A 24,323-nucleotide genomic window follows, 5' to 3' on the forward strand; every position below is an offset into this window, starting at 1 on the left:
TTGCAGGAGCCATCCTTGGTTTGGAGGAGATGTCCTTGGTTTGGTTCTCAGGAGCCGTCCTTGGCTTGGTTCTCAGGAGCCGTCCTTGGTTTGCAGGAGCCGTCCTTGGTTTGCAGGAGCCGTCCTTGGTTTGGTTCTCAGGAGCCGTCCTTGGTTTGGAGGAGATGTCCTTGGTTTGGTTCTCAGGAGCCGTCCTTGGCTTGGAGGAGATGTCCTTGGTTTGGTTCTCAGGAGCCGTCCTTGGTTTGCAGGAGCCGTCCTTGGTTTGGAGGAGCCGTCCTTGGTTTGGTTTGCAGGAGCCGTCCTTGGTTTGGTTCTCAGGAGCCGTCCTTGGTTTGGAGGAGATGTCCTTGGTTTGGTTTGCAGGAGCCGTCCTTGGTTTGGTTCTCAGGAGCCGTCCTTGGTTTGGAGGAGATGTCCTTGGTTTGGAGGAGATGTCCTTGGTTTGGTTCTCAGGAGCCGTCCTTGGTTTGGTTCTCAGGAGCCGTCCTTGGTTTGGAGGAGATGTCCTTGGTTTGGTTTGCAGGAGCCATCCTTGGTTTGGTTCTCAGGAGCCATCCTTGGTTTGGAGGAGATGTCCTTGGTTTGGAGGAGATGTCCTTGGTTTGGGGGAGATGTCCTTGGTTTGGAGGAGATGTCCTTGGTTTGGAGGAGATGTCCTTGGTTTGGTTCTCAGGAGCCGTCCTTGGTTTGGGGGAGATGTCCTTGGTTTGGTTCTCAGGAGCCGTCCTTGGTTTGGTTCTCAGGAGCCGTCCTTGGTTTGGGGGAGATGTCCTTGGTTTGGAGGAGATGTCCTTGGTTTGGAGGAGATGTCCTTGGTTTGGTTCTCAGGAGCCGTCCTTGGTTTGGGGGAGATGTCCTTGGTTTGGTTCTCAGGAGCCGTCCTTGGTTTGGTTCTCAGGAGCCGTCCTTGGTTTGGGGGAGATGTCCTTGGTTTGGAGGAGATGTCCTTGGTTTGGAGGAGATGTCCTTGGTTTGGAGGAGATGTCCTTGGTTTGGAGGAGATGTCCTTGGTCTGGAGGAGATGTCCTTGGTTTGGAGGAGATGTCCTTGGTCTGGAGGAGATGTCCTTGGTTTGGAGGAGATGTCCTTGGTCTGGTTCTCAGGAGCCATCCTTGGTTCTCAGGAGCCATCCTTGGTTTGGAGGAGATGTCCTTGGTTTGGAGGAGATGTCCTTGGTTTGGTTCTCAGGAGCCATCCTTGGTTCTCAGGAGCCATCCTTGGTTTGCAGGAGCCGTCCTTGGTTTGGAGGAGATGTCCTTGGTTTGGAGGAGATGTCCTTGGTTTGGAGGAGATGTCCTTGGTCTGGTTCTCAGGAGCCATCCTTGGTTCTCAGGAGCCATCCTTGGTTTGGAGGAGATGTCCTTGGTTTGGAGGAGATGTCCTTGGTCTGGAGGAGATGTCCTTGGTTTGGAGGAGATGTCCTTGGTCTGGTTCTCAGGAGCCGTCCTTGGTTTGGAGATGTCCTTGGTCTGGTTCTCAGGAGACATCCTTGGTCTGGAGGAGATGTCCTTGGTCTGGTTCTCAGGATCCATGCTCGGCTCGCAGCCGTCCCCGGTTCGCCGGCAGTGCGCGTAGCGGGTTGTCCGCTCCGCAATCACTCCCCGCACTGCCCCCGAAACGGGGCCCAGCCCCGGCTCCGCCTGGAGCCCCCACCCGCCTCCTGCTGCTGCCAGATCCCCCAGAACCTCCGTGAGCTGCACCTTCCTCAACGGTTTGAGCTGCCCACAGCGGCGCGTGCTCGCCTCGGTGGTGTGAAATGAAATCTTGGATTTCTTGGAGTTGGTGCTGAAAGCCTCGGGAATTTTCCTGCCCCAAGAATCCTGTCTGTTTTCAAAGGGATTCATTTAATGTATACTTAATTTTTAGCGCACACGGACAGGACAATGAATTATTTTAGGTTGGATCCTTCAGCTTATCTGCCAGACATCAATAATTTTCTTTTTTTTTATTTCATCTTTTACTAAGCAAGGTAAGTGAAGGGAGTTTTGAGCAACATTAAACTCACTATAGGAATAATCTGGTTTTTTTCTCTGACCACTTAGCTGAACGAAGAATCTTAATAGGAGAAAATAATGAATAATTATTTTCTGAATTGCCTTCAGAGGGACTTTTTGCAAGAAAAATTCGGGGTGAAAGGCTCTGCCATCAGCCTGGTTGCCAGGCAGTGTAGTTAGCTGATTGCCCAAAGCAACAATCACTAGCCACACGGCCAGGTAAAAAGGTCTGGAATTTGGAGCAGGAATTTGGGAGCAGGATTTTGGGAGCAGGAATTTGGGAGCAGGAATTTGGGATCAAGAAATTGGGAGCAAAAAATTGTGAGCAGGAATTTGGAGTAGGAATTTGGGAGTAGGAATTTGGGAGCAGGAATTTGGGAGCAGGAATTTGGGAGCAGGAACCAGAAGCACAGCAATGCTGAGGACACAGCAGCACCAAATAAAACAAAGCAGAGAAATAAAACAAAAGCTGCGTTCCTGCCAAGCCAATTTTCCTGGTGATCCACCTCATTCCCAGCTCATTTCCACAAAAAAACATGAGGATAAAATGGATTTTTGGGGTTTTTCTTCTCCAGATTTGCAGGCTTTGACTCCTCTTCTGACTGGGCTCGTCTCAGCCTCACCAAGACCTCTGTCCTCACATTTCCCTCCGTTTATTCTTGTTGAATAAATGAAATTAAGGCTCGTGGTGGCAGCTTTCCCCATCCTTGGAGAAGCTGGGCTGGAGGGGAAATGGCCTGAAAGAAGATGGAAACTTCTGCTGAACCCCAATTAACCCTGGTTAATTAGTGTGCCCCACCAGCAACAGAACACAAATAAAGCAAAGTCAGACTTTTGGCCTGTCTCTGCAATTATCCTTTTTCCCCCCTAATTTTAGTAAAGCACTTCCTATTTTAGTGGAAATCTGGGTTTGGGAACTGGAAGTGAACTGGAAAAAAGATGGAAACTTCTGCTGGAACCCCAATTACCGACGTGGTTAATTAGAGTGTCTCATCATCAACGAACTCCCACAAATAAAGCAAACTCAGGCAAACCATTAAATGATGAAATTGCATTTTCAGCCTGACTCTGCAATATTTTTTTTCCATAATTTTAGTAAAGCACTCCCCATTTTCATTGGAAATCTGGGTTTGGGAACTGGAAGTGGACTGGAAAAAGATGGAAACTTCTGCTGGAGCCCCAATTACTGACCTGGTTAATTAGAGTGCCTCACCATCAACAGAACTCCCACTAATAAAGCAAACTCAGGCAAACCATTAAACACCAAAATTGCATTTTCAGCCTGACTCTGCAATATTTTTTCCCCTAATTTTAGTAAAGCACTCCCCATTTTCAGTGGCAATCTCACTTTGGGAGCCGGGCCAGGCAGAGCAAGCTGCAGGAGGTGCTGAGCTCTGCAAACCTTTCCTGCCATCAGCAAATCCCCTTTCCCCATCAATAATCCCAAAAGGAATCTCATCCATCACCAGCCATTAGTCTGCTCTGAATTCTGGCTGGAGCAGCAGCATTTCACTCAGGTTCCCATTCTTTTTTAATTTAAAAAAAAAAAAAAAATTAATTCCTTGGAAGGTTGGTCATGATGGGTTTGGAGGGGTTTTCCAAGCAGGGATGGAAGCCAGGATTTGCAGCTTTGGCAGCCATAAAGATTCATTTTAAATGGCTTTACACAAATATAGGACACCCTGAAAGCATCCCATAAATCCAAGAAAATTCAAATTAATGCAGGGGATAGAATAATATTCATGTTATTATCAGTCACAGATATTGCTTAGTGTTCAAATCCAGATTTCAGATTTGATTCAGACATGAACAAATCCAAAGGAGAAAACCCTGGGAATTGAATAGATCTGGGAAGAGAAATTGGTTTATCCAACAAATTCCTTAAGCAAAAGGATCCTGCAGGCTGGGGAATTCAAATTCCAGGCCAGGCACAGGAGGTAAATGAAGTTTAAACAAGCTAAAAAAGGTTATTAAGGACAACTTTCCATTTCAAAATTACAAGAAACAAGGGCGTGAGTCTAAATTCCTCAGTCTAATATGAAAGGAATATTTACAGCCTGGTCATTGTTGCTTTTTTAAATTTTCTCTTTTTTCCATTCTTGTCTCCACTGCAACACAAAAATTCCGTTTATAACCAAGTTATCAAATCAGGCTCTCTGCTCCCTAAAAAGCTCTCAGAAACTGGATTTGAGCAATAAAGCAAGAATTCCATTTGGGGATTTTTATTATTATCAGCAGTGAAATGTAGATTTACTGGTTTAAAATGGTTTGGCCTGGCCTGGCCGGATGTTTATCAGGAGAATAAAATCCAGGAATAAGAGGTCTGGATTCTATTAAAGCTTTTCTTTCCTTCTGCTGTAATTCTCAGGATACAAAGCAGAGACAAATGAGTTGAAGGTTAAGAACCAAATATCTGAATTAATACAATTTAATTCCTCAGTTGTGCAGAGTAGCACTGAGATATTAAAGCTGATAAGTGCAGTGATTGGAGAAATAAGCTGGAAAACAAGATTTCAAAAGGTACTTTGAGGAATGACGTCTTCATTTTGGACATAAAAGCCTCTTTTTTTTCCTTCCTCCTTATTTAAGCTTTTCAGTGGCTTCCTATAAAGCACTTCCTCTTCTCAAAGTTTATTAAAATGCTGAACTAAGTCTGCCTGCTCGGCCCAAATTCTGGCTTTTATTTCCCTTGGTCCAAACACTCAGATTCTATTTAGGTGGAAAAGATGTCCTGGGTGTTATTATTATTATTAATATAATAATTTTGTGGTGGTCCCTTCTGACTCAGAATAGTCAGGTTCAGAAAATTGGGATTGGGATGGATCAAATGGGTTTATCCATGTGGGAATCACAATTCCCGTGCTCGGTTTCCCTTCCCAGGGCAGAAATTTTGGAGTAAATCCCGGGATTTTGCACTTAAAGTGATCCTTGAGGCGATCCCTTCCGACTCAGAATACTCAGGTTGAGAAAATTGGGATTGGGATGGATCCAATGGGTCAGTGGTTGGCTGGAGCGGCAGGAAAGAATGAAAGAATAAAGCTCATCCCGCTCCTCCTCCGCTGCAAATCCACATCTGGGAAAGCGGAGGAAAAACCTTTCAAAAAAAAAAATATTTAAATAAATAAATAAATAAATAAATAAATAAATAAATAAATAAATAAATAAATAAATAAATAAATAAATAAATAAATAAATAAATAAATAAATAAAAAAAAAATCCGGAATGCGCAGCGCGGGGCTGGATCCGCCCGTGGGTGGTTCCTGGTGGGCGGGGGGTGGGATGGGGATGTAAAGCGGATATAAAGCGGGTATAAAGCAGACAGAAAGCGGATAGAAAGCGGATAGAAAGCGGATATAAAGTGGATATAAAGCGGGAATAAAGCGGAGTCGGGGGATGAAGGGCTGGGAGCGCGATCCGGGCAGCGGCGGCCGGAGCAGCCCCGGGGCGCTGCCGGCTCCGCGCTGAGCCGAGCCCGCCGAGGAGGAGGAGGAGGAGGAGGAAGGAAGGAGGAGCTGTCGCTGTCGCTGTCGCTGTCGCTGTCGCTGTCGCTGTCGCTGTGTCTGTCCCCGTCGCTGTCGCTGTCGCCGTCCCATCCCGGCGGAGCGATGCTGGCGGCAGCAGCGCTGTGCGCGGCCGCGCTGGGCTGCGCGGCGGGGGCGCGGCTGCTCAGCGGTAAGAGGGGCTCGGCACCGCCGGGCATCGCTGGGACATTGCGTTGGCATCCTCTCTATCCCAAAAACATCCCCCCGGCGCCGCCGCCCTCGCCGCTGGGGCTGCGAGGGTCGGGATGCGCGGGATGGCAGGGATGCTCTGCCCGGCGGGGGTGCAGGGGCAGGGCTGGGATTGATCGTTCTGGAGGTTTTCGCCAACTTTTCCAGCGGATTTTCCCCGCCGCCCTGGCCTGGGGAGCTCGCTGGAGTCAGCGGGCGGATGGCGAGGAGGAGATAAGGGGGAGAACAAGGAATCCTTTCAGCCTTGCTCAGAGCTGCACATTCCGGCTCCTAAACCGAGCCCTGAAATCCAGCCAGGAATCAACTCCGGCTGATTTCCTTGGCGGAAAGTAATGGCAAGTTTGGCTGATAAGGCAGAAACTTTCTTCCTCTTTTTCTTTTTTTCTTTTTTTTTTTTTTTATGAGTCAAAAATGTGTTTGTGTGTCAGAAAAAAACCCTGAGTGCAGTTTTTGTGACGCTGCTTCTAGAGAGTTGCAGATTTTTAATGACACTCTGCTGTCTGTGTTTTCCTTTTGCCTCTCCCAGCAGCAGTGGATATTTCCCTCAGAAGAGGTAAGGGACTTTGCTTTTTTCTCTGAGTGTCAAATCCCCCAGAGAAACGCAGGCTATGCTAGAAATGTATTTTTTAATAGTGCTGTTGTAGTAAAAATCCTGCTCCTATTGTAATCCTTGTGCAAAATGTTAGCAAACTCCATTTCTGGCTATTTAACTGCTGAAAAATCCCAGTGTCAAAGGTGTTTAAACTCCCACTCCTACAGTGGCCAACGTAAAAGGATAAAGCAAAGCCAGCAATGATCCCATGGCAGAGTTTATAATGACCTCTCCTTGTATCATCCCATTTGTTCCCAGCACACCACAAATGTGGTGAATGTTTTCCTTCTGTAAAAACACGTAGGTTAGCAGATTGTGCCTGCAAAGAAATATTTACTGAGCAAAACAAAACTGTTTGTTTGCACAGTCTAAATATTGGGACTGCTCGGCTGAAAAAAAAACACACGAGTGCATCATTTTGGATGATGTGTCTTTTCACTTTGATCTTCCCTCGGAACCAAAATAAGCTCTGCTGCTTCTGCATGAGACAGTCCTTGGCTTGTGACAGCCTGAAAACAGACATTGTTTACTCCCTGGGCAGGCAGAGCACAGAGCAGAGCTGGAAATTGGGCTGTGGGAGCTCATCTTGTGATCCTCAGTACAGACACTGGAAAAGGAAAGAGTTGGAGGTTGGATGTAAATGAGAATTTTTTTCCCTGTGATGGTGGCGAGGCCCTGCTTGGCCAGAGAAATCCTGGATGTCCCATCCCTGGGAGTGTCCCAGGCCAGGGGGGACTGGGCTTGGAGCAGCCTGGGACAGTGGGAGGTGTCCCCATGAGATGGTTTTAAGGTCCTTTCCAACCCCAAATATTCTGGGATTCTATAGCACTGCAATATCCATTCAACTATTGCATATAGATATATCTATATTGCATATCTATATTATATCTGTATTGCATATAGATACATGTCATTGCATATAGATGTATATTGCATAAAAGATAAATTCTTGCCAACTCTGCTTGTATAAGGAAATATCTAATTCTGACCGTTTAACTCCTTAAAAAGAATCATTTAAAAAAGCCTCTTTGAACCCTTGCAAGGGAACTTTGCTTTTTAAAAGGTTGTATCATTTTGCTGTGGCACAGCATTTCTTTGGGAGGAACTCCCTGGATCTGCAAACCCCAGAAAAATCACGAGGGACGTGAAAGGACCAACCTAAACCTGGAGATTCAGCAATAAAAACTTGGAGATGCCATTTGCCAGCCCAGTAACACAAGAGGCTTTTACCTGCGCTGTGTTTTCCACACGAACAGCACAAAACTGCCCCAAATCGATGCTGTAGCTTTAATTTTGGCCCCATTTTGTGCTGTTCCTGTAAGAGTTTTTCTCTCCCTCCCCGCAGGGCAGACGGTTTGCAGGCGTGGGACGCAGAAACCCTGCTACAAAATCGTTTATTTCCACGATGCCTCCCGCAGGAGCAGCTATGAGGAAGCTCACCTGGCCTGCAGGGCTGACGGGGGACATTTGGTCAGCATCGAGAGCCCGGCGGAGCAGAGGCTGATTGAATCCTTCATCAGGAGCCTCCTGCCTTCGGATGGAGACTTCTGGATAGGGCTGAGGAGGAGGAAGGAGGAGGAGGACAACAGCACAGAGTGCCACAGCTTCTACTCCTGGTCAGATGGGAGCTCCTCCAAATTTCGGTGGGTACCTGGGAATGGCACTGTGAGAAAATCCAGGGCACTGGGAATATTCCATTGGGGATATTCCTCTGTCTGCTCTGGGGGAGGACAACAGGACAGAGTGCCACAGCTTCTGCTCTTCTGCTCCTGCTCAGATGGGAGGTCATCCAAATTTTGGTGGGTACCTGGGGCTGGCAGTGTGAGGAAATCCAGGGCACTGGGAATATTCCATTGGGAATATTCCTCTGTCTGCTCTGGGGGAACAGGACAGCAGCACAGAGTGCCACAGCTTCTGCTCCTGGTCAGATGGGAGCTCGTCCAAATTTCGGTGGGTACCTGGGAATGGCACTGTGAGGAAATCCAGGGCACTGGGAATATTCCACTGGGAATATTCCTCTGTCTGCTCTGGGGGAGGAGGACAGCAGCACAGTGTCACAGCTCCTGCTCCTGCTCAGATGGGAGCTTGTTGCTATAGGACACATGAAAGCACAACGCGAGCTACTTGCTATTTGTAAGGTAAAGAAGGAGGTTTATTTTCTGGCTCCAACTTTTATACTTTTCTAAAGGTGACAGTGGATTGGAGAGTGAATGGGCCACCTCTCCAAAGACATTGGACAAACCACCGGTACATCAAGTTTTTCCACCCCCATGAAGGAATGCAAAACAATATGTTGTTTACAGAAATTGTGTGAGAAAGTTTTCAAACAGCATGTAAACTCAGAAGGCTTTAGAAAATCTTAAGAATCAGGGCGACAGGAGCTCATCTAAATTTCGGTGGGTACCTGGGGCTGACAGTGTGAGGAAATCCAGGGATCAGAGAATATTCCATTGGGAATATTCCTCTGTCTCCTCTGGGTTGTCCTGACCCCCAGGGCAGCTCTGATTTTGACCCTCATTCATGGAGAAAATTTCCAAAGCCTCAAGGTAAACCAGAAACCACAGAAGTGTGAAATGGATTGTAGAGATTATAGAGAGTCATGTATTCTGTCACCTGAGTGAGAAATTTAGGTTTTAGGATTTTTAGGGTGTAATAGATGGGTTCAAGAGGGAGGGTACAGGGTGTTGTCTTGAGTTCCCTTCTTCTTTCTTCTTCTTCCTCTTTCTTCATGGGTGTGGATGGTATCTTGTAATTGGGTAGAAAAATCCACATTGCAGGTCTTTAGGGGTCAGTTATTGGGTTAGAAAGGGAAATAATTCAGGTGTCACTTCTTAATTGGGTAGCTTAGATTTTGATTAGGCTTACAAGGCCTTGTAACACGAGGTTTTTGGCCATTTTTGTGCTGTTTTTCCTGCAGACAGCATGCTGAAGTTTTGATAAGATAACAATAAACAGAAGCTGAAGAGCAAAAAAATTCAATGCATCTCTTATTCCTGACATAAAACTGCTCCAGGAGGGTCTCCCCAGAGAGTTGCCCGACTTAAGGCACACAAACTCTCAGCAGTGCCTTCAGGAATTCAGGATTTTGTCCAGGCTGTGATGTCCCAGTTGTCATTTGAGCTCCTTCTGCACCCCTCACACCAATCCCCCTCCTGCTGGGGCTCCGTGGGAGTGTCTGCTTTAAAATGAGCATTTTGGGGGCTAAATGAGCGGAAACAGCAAGGGGTATGGCCTTAAAATGATCTGATTATTAAATTAATGAATTCAATTATTAGTCAATGAATTAAATTATTAAATCTGATTAGGCAGCGACAAATCACCTGAAGTTTCCTGCACTGCAGAACCCATGAAGTTTAAGCGTGATGTCCTGAAAAATGAAAAATTTTATTCCCTTACTGAGAGAATAAATCAGAGCTGCAGGATTGATTGCAGACATGGAAAACTAAAATCTTCACAACACTTTTTACATTTCTGCCTCTTTATCTTAAGGAACCACAGGATTTATTATAATTAAATTATAAAAGCAACAACACTGACACCAATTTGCATCCTTATATCAGACGTGCAAAAAACACCTTGGAATTGTGACCTTTTTGCTCTGGGAGCCCATAAGGCATTTCAGTCACTCAGAAATGAAGAAATAACACCAGATTTTAGTAATGTTTGATATCTTAAAGTCTCTCCCATGGCTCAGATATTGGGGGTGGATAATGGGAAGCTGGGAGCAGAATCTGCTGCTAAGAAACAGCCCCAGTTTTCCTGCCTTCCATTGGTGAGACACACTTATTTATGCTGAATTTTAACGCCAAGGAAAACACCAGGGGAGGAAGGAAGTGAGGGAGGAATAAAGCATTGGGATGGCTGGAAAAACACTGCTAGAAATGGGGATATCTGGAATTATTTACGTCCTCACAGCAAATTCTTGGCAGGCAGAACATTGCTCGCTGCAGAATCAGTGGGGATTGAACAATTGGCAAAATCAGGACAATTTCAGAGGTGTTTTCTGCATTGTATAAAATATCTCCTCACCAACAGTGATTTTACAGTGCCACCTCCTCCCTGTGCACTGCTCGCACAGGTGGTTGGTGGTGAGGTTTATTCTTAGAAAACAAACAAAAAAAAATTATCTGCAAGAGTGTGGTGGTGCATTTCTCACAGAGCAAGCCAGGTTCTGCTTCTGATTTTTCATTAAATAAGTGCCAAAATTTTGCAGGAGCCAAGAGCGAGAGAGCAAAAATGGTGATTTTTGCACAGGTCTAAAATTGTGTGGAAAAACTCCTCTGCAAGGCTCAGTGAAAGCTCAGGAGAACCTGGACTTGCTCCACACAATTTCAGCTCATTTTGAGCTACTTTCATGTTCAAGAAAGGACCTTGTCTGCAAGAAAATAGTGAATTCTAAACCCACAATCTTGAAGATGTACCCAGGGACCAGAACTGAATCTGTGTTTCTGGTTTATTCCATGGTCTCCACGTTCATTCCTAACACTGCCATTGCACTTAAGAGACAAATTCATAGAAAAGCAATTATAAAAATCTGTTAATTGTGGTAGCTGAGATCTTTTGGCAATGCTGACTGGGGCACAGGAAGGAGGGAAGGGTGATTGTGAGGAGCTCAGCCCTTTGCTCGTTGATATTTATTAAAAACTTTGCTTGCAGAGTTGGAAAAATCCGACTTAAAAGAAAAAATAATTGCATTTATCACTCCCATTTCCCCCAGTGGAAGCGCGGGGTGTGCCATAACCCCTTTAATTCTGCTTTTATCCCCACCTAAGCTGCTGGAGGGTCTCCCTGTGTTGGAATCTGTGGTATTGATGATTCCAGGATTGTAGAAAGTCTCTGTCTGTCAGTCCCACTGCCAAAGCAGAAGCCACAATTGGTCTGTGCTGGTTTCCAGGTTGTTTATTCTGTTTATCTCTCACATGTTCTGCTGCCCTGCCCAGCTCTGTCCTGCAGGGCAGCGTGTGGGGCTCTGCCCTCAGTGGGATGTGACAAACATTAAATACCAGAAACTCCCTGGGCTGGATTTACAAGAACGTGCCAATATCTGTCACCTACGTCGGACAGTGTGTCCCCAGCCTGAACCAACAGAAAAATGCCAACACCTCAGTGAGACATGGAGGGCATGAAGAAGGAGAAAAAGGACAAGGCACACCCAATTTCCTCCATCTTGTCCCCTTTGGACCCCTCATCTAGAATCCTAAAATTTTACTTTTCCACCCTTGCCACACTTAGTTATTCCTTATATCAAACCCTCAGAGCTGGTAATTGATCCTGTGAGATTGAAAACTCTTTTCCATGGCCAGAGATCACAGCCAGTGTCTCTGGGGGCTCTGTCCAGGGGGGTTCCTGACCCTGCCAGGGCAGCCAGAGGGAAGCTCTGCATTCCCACACCCCTGAGGTGTTTTTTGGTGTTTTTCCCCAGGAATTGGTACGTGGACGAGCCCTCGTGTGGCAGCGAGGTGTGCGTGGTGCTCTACCACCAACCCTCGGCCCCGCCGGGCCTGGGGGGCCCCTACATGTTCCAGTGGAACGACGACAGATGCAACATGAAGAACAACTTCATCTGCAAATATTCCCGGGGTAAGGAGCCTCTGTGGGGCTCCAGCCCCACCCAGGTGGAGCACAGGGAAAGCCTCCCTCAGGTTTTAATTTATGCAGCAAATTGGGGGAAAATTCCCCTATTTGTGTCTGGAGCTGCTCGTGGTTTGCATGGATTCCCCGGGGGTTCGTATGAAGGGTCTGGGGTCTCAGATTGGGGAGTGCTCAGGTTGGAAATTGTGCATTGCCCTCACGAGGAAATTCTGCATTTCTCTTTTCTTCCAGAGAAGCCAACAAAACCTCCCATAGACAATTCCCGAAGAGGTGAGTTGGACATATTTCTTTGAGATTTTTTTTTTTTCTAATTATTGCTGACTTGCAGTGGAAATACTCTTCCATTCATCGTCAAGGACACCCAAAAAACATCCTGAGCAAGAATTTTTCACTTTGCAAATTCTTACAACTTGCAGTTTGCACTTCCCCTGTGCTGTCCCATCCTGCAGGGAAAATCTTGCAGCCAGTGATGCTGCAGGGATTGAAGTACAGGAATCCCAGAGCACCTCACACATCTTTGCAGCTCTCAGCCTCTTCAAACTCCTCTCAGCCACGCTTTTTATTATTTCTAAAAAACCATCTGAGGTATTAATGAAGCTGCTTCTTCCCAGCTGTGGCAACAGAGCCCTGGAAGGGAGAATTCCCAGAGGAACGCTGGAGAAAAGGTGCCAATGGAACAGCTGGGGGAGCCAAAGGTAAGCTGTGCCCTCAAATCCTCATTTCAAGAGTTTGACTCAGAATGTGGAATGCTGAATATAGAAAACTGGAAAAAAAAACTTCCCTCAGGTATTTCCCAGGACAGAATAAGGAGCTTGCTCTGGTGGTAAAAGTGTTCAAAACCCAAAGATGTGCAGAGTATTTTGGGTGTGAAAAAGTCACTTTTATTATTTATTGTGAATTATATTATTGTGAATGTTACAGAATGAATATTATATTATTATTGAGAATTTTATTATTGTATTTATTGTAAATGTTTTGCTTGTACATCTGTGATTAACCATGAAAAACTTGCAATTTCTTCTTATGACCCTGCTTCATTTTTACCCCCAGAATCTGATCAGAGCCTTGCCTACATCCTTATTTCCAGCATTCCTGTGCTGCTTCTCCTGATGGCCATCACAGGCATCTCCTGCTTTTGGCTCTTCGTGAAGAGGTGGGTGGCACTTGTGTGTTATGAATGAACAGTGACACTGCAGACAGTGTTTGCAGCCAAAGGAATGCTGAAAAAGTGGTGTTGATGCTCCAGGCTGAGTTAATTGGGAAGGAAAAGTCTAAGTAAATCACATTATAGTAATGAGCTAATTTCCAACTCCTTGTCAGAGTTCTGCTGTTGGTTTGTGTACTCTGGGCTGTTTTTTTGGCTTTTCTTGATTCTGCTGCTGGTTTGTGTTCTTCTCTGGGCTATTTTATGGCTTTTCTTGATTCTGCTGTTGGTTTGTGTTCTCCCCTGTGCTATTTTCTGGCTTTTCTTGATTCTGCTGCTGGTTTGTGTTCTCCTCTGTGATGTTTTCTGGCTTTTCTTGATTCTGCTGTTGGTTTGCATTTTCCCCTGTGCTATTTTATGGCTTTTCCTGAGCCCAGCTTTTCTTGAGGTTTATCTCTAACTCCTTGTCACAGTTCTGCTGTTGGTTTGTGTTCTCTGTGCTATTTTTTGGCTTTTCTTGATTCTGCTGTTGGTTTATGCTAGCCCCTGTGCTATTTTTTGGCTTTTCCTGATTCTGCTGTAGGTTTGTGTTCTCCTCTGTGCAATTTTATGGCTTTTCTTGATTCTGCTGTAGGTTTGTGTTCTCCCCTGTGCTATTTTATGGCTTTTCTTGATTCTGCTGTAGGTTTGTGTTCTCCTCTGTGCTATTTTATGGCTTTTCTTGATTCTGCTGTAGGTTTGTGTTCTCCCCTGTGCTATTTTATGGCTTTTCTTGATTCTGCTGTAGGTTTGTGTTCTCCTCTGTGCTATTTTATGGCTTTTCTTGATTCTCCTGTTGGTTTGTGCTCTCCCCTGGGCTATTTTCTGGCTTTTCCTGATTCTGCTGTTGGTTTGTGCTCTCCCCTGGGCTATTTTCTGGCTTTTCCCTCCTCAGGAGACAGGAGCTGGTGGATGTGAGCCCGAAGGGCGCCGGGGCCTGGCTGCCAGAGCCCGGCGGGGACAGCCCCGAGCTGGACATTTACAGGGTGATCAGCAGACAATCCCAAGCTGACCTGGCTGGGGCCAGGCCTGGCACGAAGAATTCCTCCTTCCGTGCCCAGGAGAGGCCGGGGAACCCCTGCAGGGACCCCGAGGACACCTCCAGCAGTGGCTTGGTGACACTGGCCACCACTGAGAGTGGCTTTGTCACCAACGACATCTACGAGCTCTGCGGGGACCGTGTGGGCAGGAGCAAGGAGTCCACCTGGGTGGACAATGAGATTTATGGATATTGAGGAAATGGACCCAAAAAACCCCACTGGATGTGGAGTTTGAGTGCCAACACGAGTTTACTTGCCCTCTCTATGCACTTGTTTAATAATGATATGTGTGGTGCTTGTCCTGGTTTTGCATTGTGCCCTTATTCTTCTGTTTTCTGCAAGAATAGGGGTTTTTAAAGATCCAAACTGAAAAGAATGTACAAATTTTGCTTTGCACCGAGCTCCCTTTGCCCCAGGAATGGCTTGTTAATACCCTCCATTCCTTTTTGTACCAAAGATATGCCTTGAAACTGAAAGACAATCCAAAATCCTTATTTATTTATAGACCTCCTCCTCCTCAAAGGTGCTAAAAGTCACTTGCAATGTGTGGTGGAGCCCTGGAGATGCTGAGCAGTGTTGGGAAGGAATCCCTTGGTTTGCTTTGCTTGTGTGTGTGACTTTCACCGTGCCTATTAAATTTCTTGATCTCAACCCATGAGTTTGCTCATTTTTACTCCTCCAATTCTCTCCCTCATTCTGCTGGAAGGGACCAAGCAGCGGAGAGGGAATGATCAAACACCAAAAAACGCTGGGCAGGAACACAAATATTTCACACCTTTTGTTCTGCAGGTGATTTTCTGGCTCTGGGAGAGCAACACTGCTGCAGAACAAGAATATGAAGCACCTAAAATGTGGTTTAGTTGCCCAAAATTTTGCTGTTCTCCATTGCACATCAATCAATAAATAGGGAAAAAAAAAATCATAAGCTGGGAGGAAACAAATGTTTGGCAAAAAGGTGTTTTAAATGTGGCTGAAACAACAACAGAGCTGAGTGCAGGCATAGCCATGAATCTCTTCTGCCAAAACAGGCAGGAAGAAGTTTTTACATCTCTGAGCTGTTGCTGACTGCTGCAAACAATGAAATATTTCAGTTGTCACAGCTGCTTCTCACTTCCTAAATGTCCCAGGTGCTGTGGCTCTGCAGTGTCACAGTGGCTGTTCCTCCACCAGGGCAAATAAAGCCCTGAAAGGAGAAATCCCTTTAAAAAATAAATCATCTTCCAATTGTTTTGAAAACAGCATCGAGTGGGCAACAATTTCTCCTGAAAAGCAAAATCCTGATGCAGGAGAGTGGTCAGGGCTGGGCACTCACAATATCTGGAATTTCTAATGCAGTAATTAATGCGAATCAAGCAAAAGTCTTCCCACTTTTAATCTTGTGTTCTTGGCCTCCTTGGTTTCTTTTTTTTTTTTTTGGCAGCTGTTAAGCATCTTTCAGGCCCTAAAAACCAGGAAAATGAGGGGGAGAACTTAGATGCTGGAATTCAGGTGTGTAAAGCAATATTTTGGCAGCCAAGCGCGTGGTCCGACCTCTTGAGCCTCGAGTGTGCTGGGAGTTATTGAGGCGAGGAAATTTTATAAATTCCGGAGTTTTGCCACCTCCTTCTGGACATCCCAGCTGCGGGAGGATGTGTGGGAGCTGCGACCACACGAGGGCATGTGCGCTCCACGTTCGTGCGCTGGAAAAATCCGCTCAGCCCGGCTTTGGGAGGAGTTTGAATCCCTTCCCCTGGAGCAGAGCAAAACCCAGCAGCGGCCGTGAAAGCTGCCCTGCAAAGCATTTTATTTATTATTATTATTATTATTATTATTATTATTATTATTATTATTATTATTAATTTTATTTTATTTTTTTCTGTGGGCGCAGTTCCTCTCGCAGCGTTTTTAAGCCCCGTTTTGGTGACCTGAACTTTCCGGCTTTGTGGTGGGCTTTCCGCAGAAGTTTTCTCTTCCAAGTTTTCTCTTCTTTATTCATTTTTGCACCGGGCTGAGGCTTGAAAGTGGGCAGGAAGCAAAGAAACGTTTGAGGGCTAAAAAACTTCATTGAGGATGACGTGACTGAGAAGGAGTATTAGGTAACGTTCTGTAGGAAAAAAAGCAACTTTTGACACGCCGAGTTTGGATGCGAAGAAAAGGTGAAAGAGGAGTGAAATTTGGCAAGTGGCAGCTCGGGATGACACCATTTGCTATTCAGAGAGGATTTTGGAAGGCTCCCTCACGTACCCATCAATCACTGGAAGGGTGGATGTCTGACTAACCCGAGCCATCAGTTACTCACTGCCAGAACTTCTGCAGGGGATAAATAGAGCAGCAACAGCTCCCTTCTTCTCCATGGCAGCCCGAGCCAGCAGCGTCATCCCCAAATGTCACTGCTTGGAGGGATCTCATCAGCAGTGAAGGACAAGCATTAATTTCAGCACAGAGATCTTCAGTTCCCTCTGCAGAACACTCATCGCTGCTTGACACGGAACAAAAGTAACTTTTCACGAGGATGAGGCAGCTGTACGTGTAAAACCTGTCTAAAAAGGGAAAGAATGACACAACTTTGTTCCTTGCATTCTTCCACTCTTTTTTTTCTTTTTTTCTTTTTTTCTCTGTCCGGGCTCTGCTTTGAGGGCTTTGTGTCCACTGTGTGTGTTCACAAAGCTCTGTGGCTGATTCAACAGGCCATCAGCTTTGGGATGGGCCTTGTTTAGTCAGGGGGACTAAAAGTTTCCAGGGGTGATTCCTGGTTCCCAAATGTCAGAAAGGTACCAGTCCTCCAGCCTGGGATGGGGCAGGGCAGAGGGAGGGACAGGCATGAGCTGGGAGAGCAAAGACTGCTGAAAAAAATGGGGAATTTTAAAATATAACTCCACACCTAAAGCAGAATCAGTGGACTCAGCACTGAAAAGGAAATTCAGCAGAAAGGGCCTTAGATTTTTTCACACATTCTCAGCTCTGATGGTCCTCGGACCATTTCAGGTCAAAGGGACCAACAGAGCTTCCAAATCTGCCTTTCCAAACGTGCAGGAAATAAAACAGAAGAATAATTCACTGAGAAAGGACCTGCAAAAGTCACCCTGTCCATCAGCCTGGCCACAAAAGTTATTGAAGGGCATTATTCAAACACCCCTCAAACACCACCAGGACTGTGAGATGCTGGGCAGGATTTTGGGAGGCTGACAGACCCAGAAAAGGAATAATTGTGATCTGGAGTAAATTGGCCTGCTGGAAACACTGCTTAGAGTCAGGGAGGGGAGATTGCCATCAGAAAACTGCATTTGGGACATGCAGGGGCTGATCCAGGGGCAGCAGCCTGGAGTCCTTGGAACTGGACAGACACCTGGGGCTGGACAGACACCTGGGGTTGGACAGACAGACACCTGGGATTGGACAGAAAACTGGGATTGGACAGACACCTGGGGTTGGACAGACACCTGGGGCTGGACAGACACCTGGGGCTGGACAGACACCTGGGGTCACTCCGGTCATTCCGAGCCACGCCGTGGGGACACAGCACGGGTGGGTGCCACTCTGTCCCCCCGGCGGTGGTGGCACTGGCGGTGTCACATCACGGGCGCCGTGGCGTTCCCCGGGGCTGATGGCACTGTCCCAGTGCGGGTGTCGCGGTGTCCCCGGGGGTGGCGGCGCTGGCACCGTCCCATCAGTGCCACTGTGTCCCCAGGGGTGATGGCGCTGGCACCGTACGGGACAGCGGAGCCACTGTGTCCCGGTGCCGGTGGCACTGGCACCGTCCCAGCAGAGCCGTGCTGTCCCCCCGGGGCTGGCGGCGCTGGCACCGTCCCAGTGCGGGTCCCGCTGTCCCGGTGGCACTGGCACGGTCCCAGGGCAGCCGCGGTGTCCCGGTCCCGGTGGCGCTGGCACCGTCCCGGTGCGGGTCCCGCTGTGTCCCCCAGGTGTGATGGCACTGACACTGTCCCAGCAGACCCCGCCGCCCGGTCCCGGTAGCACTGGCACTATCCCAGCGGGTCCCGCTGCCTGGTCCCGGTGTCACTGACACCGACCCAGCGGGTCCCGCCGCCCGGTGCTGGTGTCAGTGGCACCGTCCCAGCGGGCCCGCCGCCGGGTCCCGGTGTCACTGGTTGGGTCCCGCTGCCCGGTGCCGGTGTCACGGCACCGTCCCAGCGGGTCCCGCTGCCCGGTCCCGGTGTCACTGGCTGGGCCCCGCCGCCGGGTCCCGGTGTCACTGGTTGGGCCCCGCCGCCGGTCCCGGTGTCACTGGCTGGGCCCCGCCGCCGGTCCCGGTGTCACTGGCACTACCCCAGCGGGTCCCGCCGCCGGTCCCGGTGTCACTGGTTGGGCCCCGCCGCCGGTCCCGGTGTCACTGGCACCGTCCCAGCGGGTCCCGCCGCCCAGTGCCGGTGTTAATGGCACTATTCCATTGGGTCCCGCCGCCGGTCCCGGTGTCACGGCACCGTGCCAGCGGGTCCCGGCGCCTGGTCCCGGTGTCACTGACACCGACCCAGCGGGTCCCGGCGCCGGTGCCGGTGTTAATGGCACTATTCCATTGGGTCCCGCCGCCGGTCCCGGTGTCACGGCACCGTCCCAGCGGGTCCCGGCGCCGGTGCCGGTGTCACTGGCACTATCCCAGCGGGTCCCGGCGCCTGGTCCCGGTGTCATTGGGTGTGTCCCGCCGCCCGGTCCCGGTAGCACTGGCACTATCCCAGCGGGTCCCGGCGCCTGGTCCCGGTGTCACTGACACCGACCCAGCGGGTCCCGCCGCCTGGTCCCGGTGTCACTGACACCGACCCAGCGGGTCCCGGCGCCGGTGCCGGTGTTAATGGCACTATTCCATTGGGTCCCGCCGCCGGTGCCGGTGTCACTGGTTGGGCCCCGCTGCCCGGTGCCGGTCTCACGGCACCGTCCCAGCGGGCCCCGCCGCCGGTGCCGGTGTCACTGGTTGGGTCCCGCCGCCGGTGCCGGTGTCACGGCACCGTGCCAGCGGGTCCCGGCGCCGGGTCCCGGTGTCACTGGTTGGGCCCCGCCGCCGGTGCCGGTGTCACGGCACCGTGCCAGCGGGTCCCGCCGCCGGTGCCGGTGTCACGGCACCGTGCCAGCGGGTCCCGCTGCCCGGTCCCGGTGTCACTGGTTGGGCCCCGCCGCCGGTCCCGGTGTCACTGGCACTACCCCAGCGGGTCCCGCCGCCGGTGCCGGTGTTAATGGCACTATTCCATTGGGTCCCGCCGCCGGTGCCGGTGTTAATGGCACTATTCCATTGGGTCCCGCCGCCGGTGCCGGTGTTAATGGCACTATTCCATTGGGCCCCGCCGCCGGTCCCGGTGTCACGGCACCGTGCCAGCGGGTCCCGCCGCCGGTGCCCGGCCGGCGCTGCCGGGGCGGGCCGCGGCCGCGCGGTCGCCATGGCGACGCCCCGCCCGCGGTGACGCGCGCGGTGACGCCGGTGGCGGCGGAGGGGGCGGCGCGGCCCCGGGGGCGCCGCGCGGAGCCCGAGCCGGAGCCGCCGCCGCCGCCCCCCGAGCCCAGCATGGTGATGGCCGAGCCCCGGCGGCCCCCGGCGCTGCTGCCCCGCGGGCTCGGGCCCGTCCGCGTCGGCTTCTACGACATCGAGGGCACGCTGGGCAAGGGCAACTTCGCGGTGGTGAAGCTGGCGCGGCACCGCATCACCCGCAGCGAGGTGGGCACGGCGCGGGGGGCGCGGCGGGGGCTGCGCGGGGCCGGCGCCGCTCCGCTCCGCTCCCTTCCGCGCCGCTTTTGTCCCTTCCGGCACCTCCCGCGGGGACGCGGCTCGGCGCGGAGCCCCGGCCGCTGCCCTGGGGGGGTTCCCCCGCTCGCATCCTCCCGGGAAGGGCGGAACGCCCCCGGGGCCGCGGGGGGATGCCCGAGGATGTCACCCGCGGGATGTCACACCCCCCGACCTCCCCCCAGCCCCGCCAAGGATGCCACCCGAGAGATGCCACCCCCAGGATGTCACCCCCAGGGTGGTGGCATCAGCCCCGGGGTGGTGGCATCGCTGCCGGGATGGCACCGCGAGGATGCTCCGGTGCTGCTCCAGCAGCACTTTCTGCTCCCTGGGAAGGGTCAAGCCTTGTGCTGTGCCTGCCGCCGTGCCCTGGATATTTTCGGGTTTCCTGACCTGGGCAATGCTGGGTTATCTGTTTCAGCAGTGTGTGTGTGTGTGTGTGTGTGTGCGTGCTGAATTCTTCACGGCATCCTCCAAGTTCACCAAATCCAACCATTTTTAGCCTCTTTTGTTCAACCGCCCCCGTGTATTACCCGGTGATTATTGTTAATACCTGGCTCTTTACCTAAAACAAAAATGATTGTCAGTCTGCCTGGGTAAAAATGTAGTCGTGTTCACTTTAAAAAAAAAAAGAAAAAAAAAAAAGGAGGTATTTGATGAGAGTAATGGCTCTGAAGGATCAGCTTCCTCTTCTGCCTTGTTTTAGGTAGTTTTAGTTGCTACACCTAGAGGTGAGCTTTTTGTAAGGCTCTCTTCTGGTGGCTTTCATTGTTGACTGAAGAAGAGGTTCCTGGCTGCTCTGTCCCTGGTCAAAGTCACTCAAACACTGTCCCAAGGCCTGCAGGTATTCACCACCGTGGGCTCGGAGGGGAAAATCATAAAATCCTAAAATCATCCCTTCAGGAATGGCAGCATGCCCTGAAAGCTGCAGCCCAGCTGAGGACAGCAAACCCCGGGTGCTAACAGGGCTGCCGTGACCGATGAGCTCTGCGTGGCAGGGACTGACAGAAACTTCTCCTTTTGCCTCATTTCTCAAGTTCATCCTAAACTCGGTTCTTCCTGAGCCCTTCCTCGCTCCTGCTGAAGAGCCAAGCAGCGCCAGCCTTCCCCTTCCCAAGTTTGGTGCCATGGGCCAGAATTGCAAATGCTCCACTTGAAGATACTCGCTCGTCATTGCTCTGCAGCCCTCATTTCTTTTTGGCAGGCTTTGTGGTGGAGATGAAAACTTTAATCTTGGTTTTTATTGTCCTTTTAGAAAGCCTGTTTGTTTAGCATTGTTCGAAATAACAAAGGTTGCAGAAAGCACAGAGCTTAAAAGCTCCCTGATTCCTGGATGCTTCTTTCATCTGTGTCCTAAGGAACTGCTGAGTTCTCTTAGTCTTCAAATATTTTTTAACCAGCTTTTCTGTCCAGCCTGCAGCCTTTTTATCTTCTGGGGGATTTTTACAGCAAATTTGCCCGTGTTGGAGGACTTTTTGTCGAGGTCTTTGATTTTTTGAGTCAGCTCTGACTTCTGCAGGGAGAGATGCAGGAGTGTTTTTCTGGAACTGAATTGCTGAGTTGGTTGCTGGAAGTATTTACACAATCTTTGAGGAAGGGGAACCCTGTTAAGATCACTTCTGGTGATGTCAGAGGAAATCAATTCCAGCCAAATACTCTTTGGAATAAGCACTTCCAGCTTGGAGCAGCTCACCTGATTGTTGGACCCCTGAGCACACAGAGTGGAAATTCTGCTTGTTAATGACTCCAGACTGAAGGGTTTTCATATTTCAAACTTCTAAACTGTTGCTTAAGTTCCAGTGGAAGAATATTCAGTTTTTAGGTCCTGGTGAACCCTCGGGTCTGTGCTACAGGAGGATGCTGTGATGCTGCTGAGACTTGCTCAAAAAACCTGTTTTAAAAGGACTCCTTGTCAAAGTTTCTCCTGAATCTCCTGATTTCAACCCTTTACATTCAGAACCTGTTTGTTGTTGGGCTTTTCCAGTGCTGGCATTTTGAAATTGTGTTTGATATGATTTTGACCTTTGAAATATTTGCCTTTTTATTTTTTAACACACCTCTAGCCAATAACCATCAAATTAAAAAAGATGGGCTCTAATTACCTTGAATGCAGCACTTATGGATTGTGTACAACCCATCCTTTTTATGGGAAGACTGCAGGTGAGGAGATAAAATTGTTGCCATAAATTGTTAGCAGAGGTGGGAATGAAATGAAAACACGAAGCAGGAGAGCAGCACAGGGTGTGTGCAAACGAAATCAGAAATCAAAATTTGAATTCATGCAAGTTCTGAACAACCGCACAGAAGCGTGAAAGTTGGGAAAAATGGGGGGATTAATAAATATATCAGGTGATAAAGATGTCAGGAATAAATAAATTAAATAAGGATATGCAGGAATAGAGGTGCTGCCTGACCCTTTTTACTGCCAGTCCACCCAGGGGGGCTGAACCCGACCTTTGCTTGGCTTTTTTGGGGTTTTTGGTGCCATTTGAGTGGAGGGCACGTGGCTTTTTTGCTGCCACGCTCCTTTCTTGATGCTGCTGCCCAGAAATCCTGTGATCCCAGGGCAGCTCCTGCTAATGAGGCGTGGAAATGAGCAGAGATTTTCCTGGGGAGGACGAGAGGAGGGAAGGGGAATAATTGGTGGCGTCAAAGTTGGAGGAGATGGAGATTTGCTTCCACTGAAATGGGATGGGAATGGAATAAGGGAAAGGTTTGGAATGTAGGGAATAGGGGAAAGGTTTGGAGTAGGTGAAGGTGCTGCTTGGAAAAAGCAGGAATTTGGGAACACACCCCTAAAAGCCTTAATTAACCCCCACTAAGGATTAATCCCCTGCAGAGGAACTCTGCTCGCTGCTCCCCAGGGGAAAACAAAACCTGGCTCTCCCTGTGCCTCCCAGATGTGCTTCCACCTGGCTGCTGTTACAGGGAATTTGTATTTTTCTCTGGAAAAAAAAAAAAAAAAGTATGAAAAATGACCCTGCAGCCCCTGATTTGATCTGTGGCAGCAGTTCAGGTGAGCTCAGGTATTTGCAAAGTGAGTAACTCCAGCAGAGTCAGCAGCTCCCTGCGCTGCACAACAAAACATGGAGTTTTTCCAGACTGCAGGAAGTTGTGGTTGTTAGTTTTAATGCATTTTATCTATTTTAAGAATGCACTGGGTTAACAAATCCGAATTTCTGTAACCTGCAGGGACAAAGCTCTGTTTGAATGTGAACTTGTAGCGGGAGGTTGTGTTGTGGTTTTGGTTTTTTTTTGCTTTTTTGCCTTTGTTTTCCCTTTCAAGAATTAAAGGAACGAAACAAAAACAATGAAAACTGACATTTGGAGTAGCTGAGGAGCAGCAGCAGCAGAACTTTCATCTTTTCTTGACAAGCATTTCATCCTCACTCCTTGGCAGTTGCAATTCCCAGATGTCAGGGCAGGATTGAGCAAACTCCAATTCCCTGGGCCTCCAGTGGAAGAGGGAAGGAAATAAGTGCAGTTCCTTGTATTTTAAAATGGTTTTTGTATTTTAAAAACCACAAAAGCTGCAAAAATATCTTGGAATGTAACTCCTTAAGCAGCAAAATCTGGTGACAGGCAGAGATCAGGGATTTTTTGGCTTTCCTTCTCAGGTGAAAGATGTGCTGACATTATATATTGAAATTTGGGGGTTTTTTGTTGTTTATTTCGAGCTGTTGCCAGTAGTTTTTGGCAAGCTGCATGTTTAGGAACAAAACACACTTTTCAGATAGGAAACTGCTCCGTGGCTTGAAGGAGCTTCTCCACCTCTAAGAATTACATCCCTTTTCCTGTCATCAAGAGACAGCTGAGCTCATGGACAAAAAGGAGCTGCTGAATTCCCTGTTCCTGCTCACATCCTTGGGAAGATTTTGCTGGATTTTAAGTATTTTCAAGTGGTTCTTCTGTAAAATCTTCCCTGCTCCTGGCAAGATGAAGATGCAGAGCAAGCTGAGGTATTAAATCTGCATTTGAGTGGAGGAGCTGCTGCTCTCCTGTGGTATATATATATATTTTATGGACATATTTCATGCACACTGGAAGTTGTGCATTTTCCTGGGAGTTGGGGAAAGACTGGGGACTTTTAAAGAGGGAAAACCAGAGTGAGCTGAAGTCAATAAATAGTTAATTGTGAACTCAGGAGGGCCCATAATCAGTGTTGGAGCAGATAATGAGGTTCAACTCCCATGGATTTCCTGTGCAGCAGCTCTCCCATGTTCAATAGTTTGTATATATGGTTTGTATATAATAATTCTGCTATAATTGGAATTATTAGTGGGACTTGCACTGTTTGCTCCTGCTTCAGCATTAATAAAGTGACATTCAGGGTGAGCAAGCACCATTTGTATATTCAACACTCTTTAACATTTTTACCCTTTGCAGGGGTTGTATTTTCACTTTCTTCTTGGTTTCAATTTTAAATGTCTTCTGTTGGAGCTTTTTAGTTCCCCTCAGCATCTCGAGTGATCTTCCCTTTTCA

General features: G+C 48.8%; 2 protein-coding genes across 4 annotated transcripts in view; both read left to right on the forward strand.

Annotated features, from left to right (window-relative positions):
* The first annotated feature begins 5,312 nt into the window (after window positions 1-5,312).
* Window positions 5,313-14,787, forward strand: LAYN (layilin). 3 transcript variants are annotated; one of them, XM_077788016.2, is made up of 8 exons: window positions 5,405-5,670; window positions 6,259-6,282; window positions 7,667-7,964; window positions 11,744-11,901; window positions 12,145-12,183; window positions 12,525-12,608; window positions 12,964-13,066; window positions 13,992-14,787. In XM_077788016.2, exons 1-8 carry the CDS (start codon window positions 5,604-5,606, stop codon window positions 14,329-14,331), a joined length of 1,113 nt encoding a protein of 370 aa, XP_077644142.2. In that variant the 5' UTR covers window positions 5,405-5,603; the 3' UTR covers window positions 14,332-14,787. The 3 variants fall into 3 exon arrangements, with proteins under 3 accessions (XP_077644143.2, XP_077644142.2, XP_085416372.1); XM_077788017.2 differs by lacking the exon at window positions 6,259-6,282 and having other exon boundaries at window positions 5,313-5,670; XM_085560246.1 differs by lacking the exon at window positions 5,405-5,670 and having other exon boundaries at window positions 5,684-6,282; window positions 7,740-7,964.
* Window positions 14,788-19,551: 4,764 nt separating this feature from the next.
* Window positions 19,552-24,323, forward strand: part of SIK2 (salt inducible kinase 2) — a 31,738-nt gene continuing 26,966 nt past the window's right edge. Inside the window, exon 1 of the mRNA XM_077788019.2 lies at window positions 19,552-19,774. Within this exon, the coding sequence (XP_077644145.2) occupies window positions 19,625-19,774 (150 nt within the window). The 5' untranslated portion in view covers window positions 19,552-19,624. The remainder of the gene's footprint in view (window positions 19,775-24,323) is intronic.

The sequence above is a fragment of the Lonchura striata genome, chromosome 24 (genome assembly GCF_050655825.1).
Source record: "Lonchura striata isolate lonStrDom1 chromosome 24, ASM5065582v1, whole genome shotgun sequence".
Classification (NCBI taxonomy): Eukaryota; Metazoa; Chordata; class Aves; order Passeriformes; family Estrildidae; genus Lonchura; species Lonchura striata.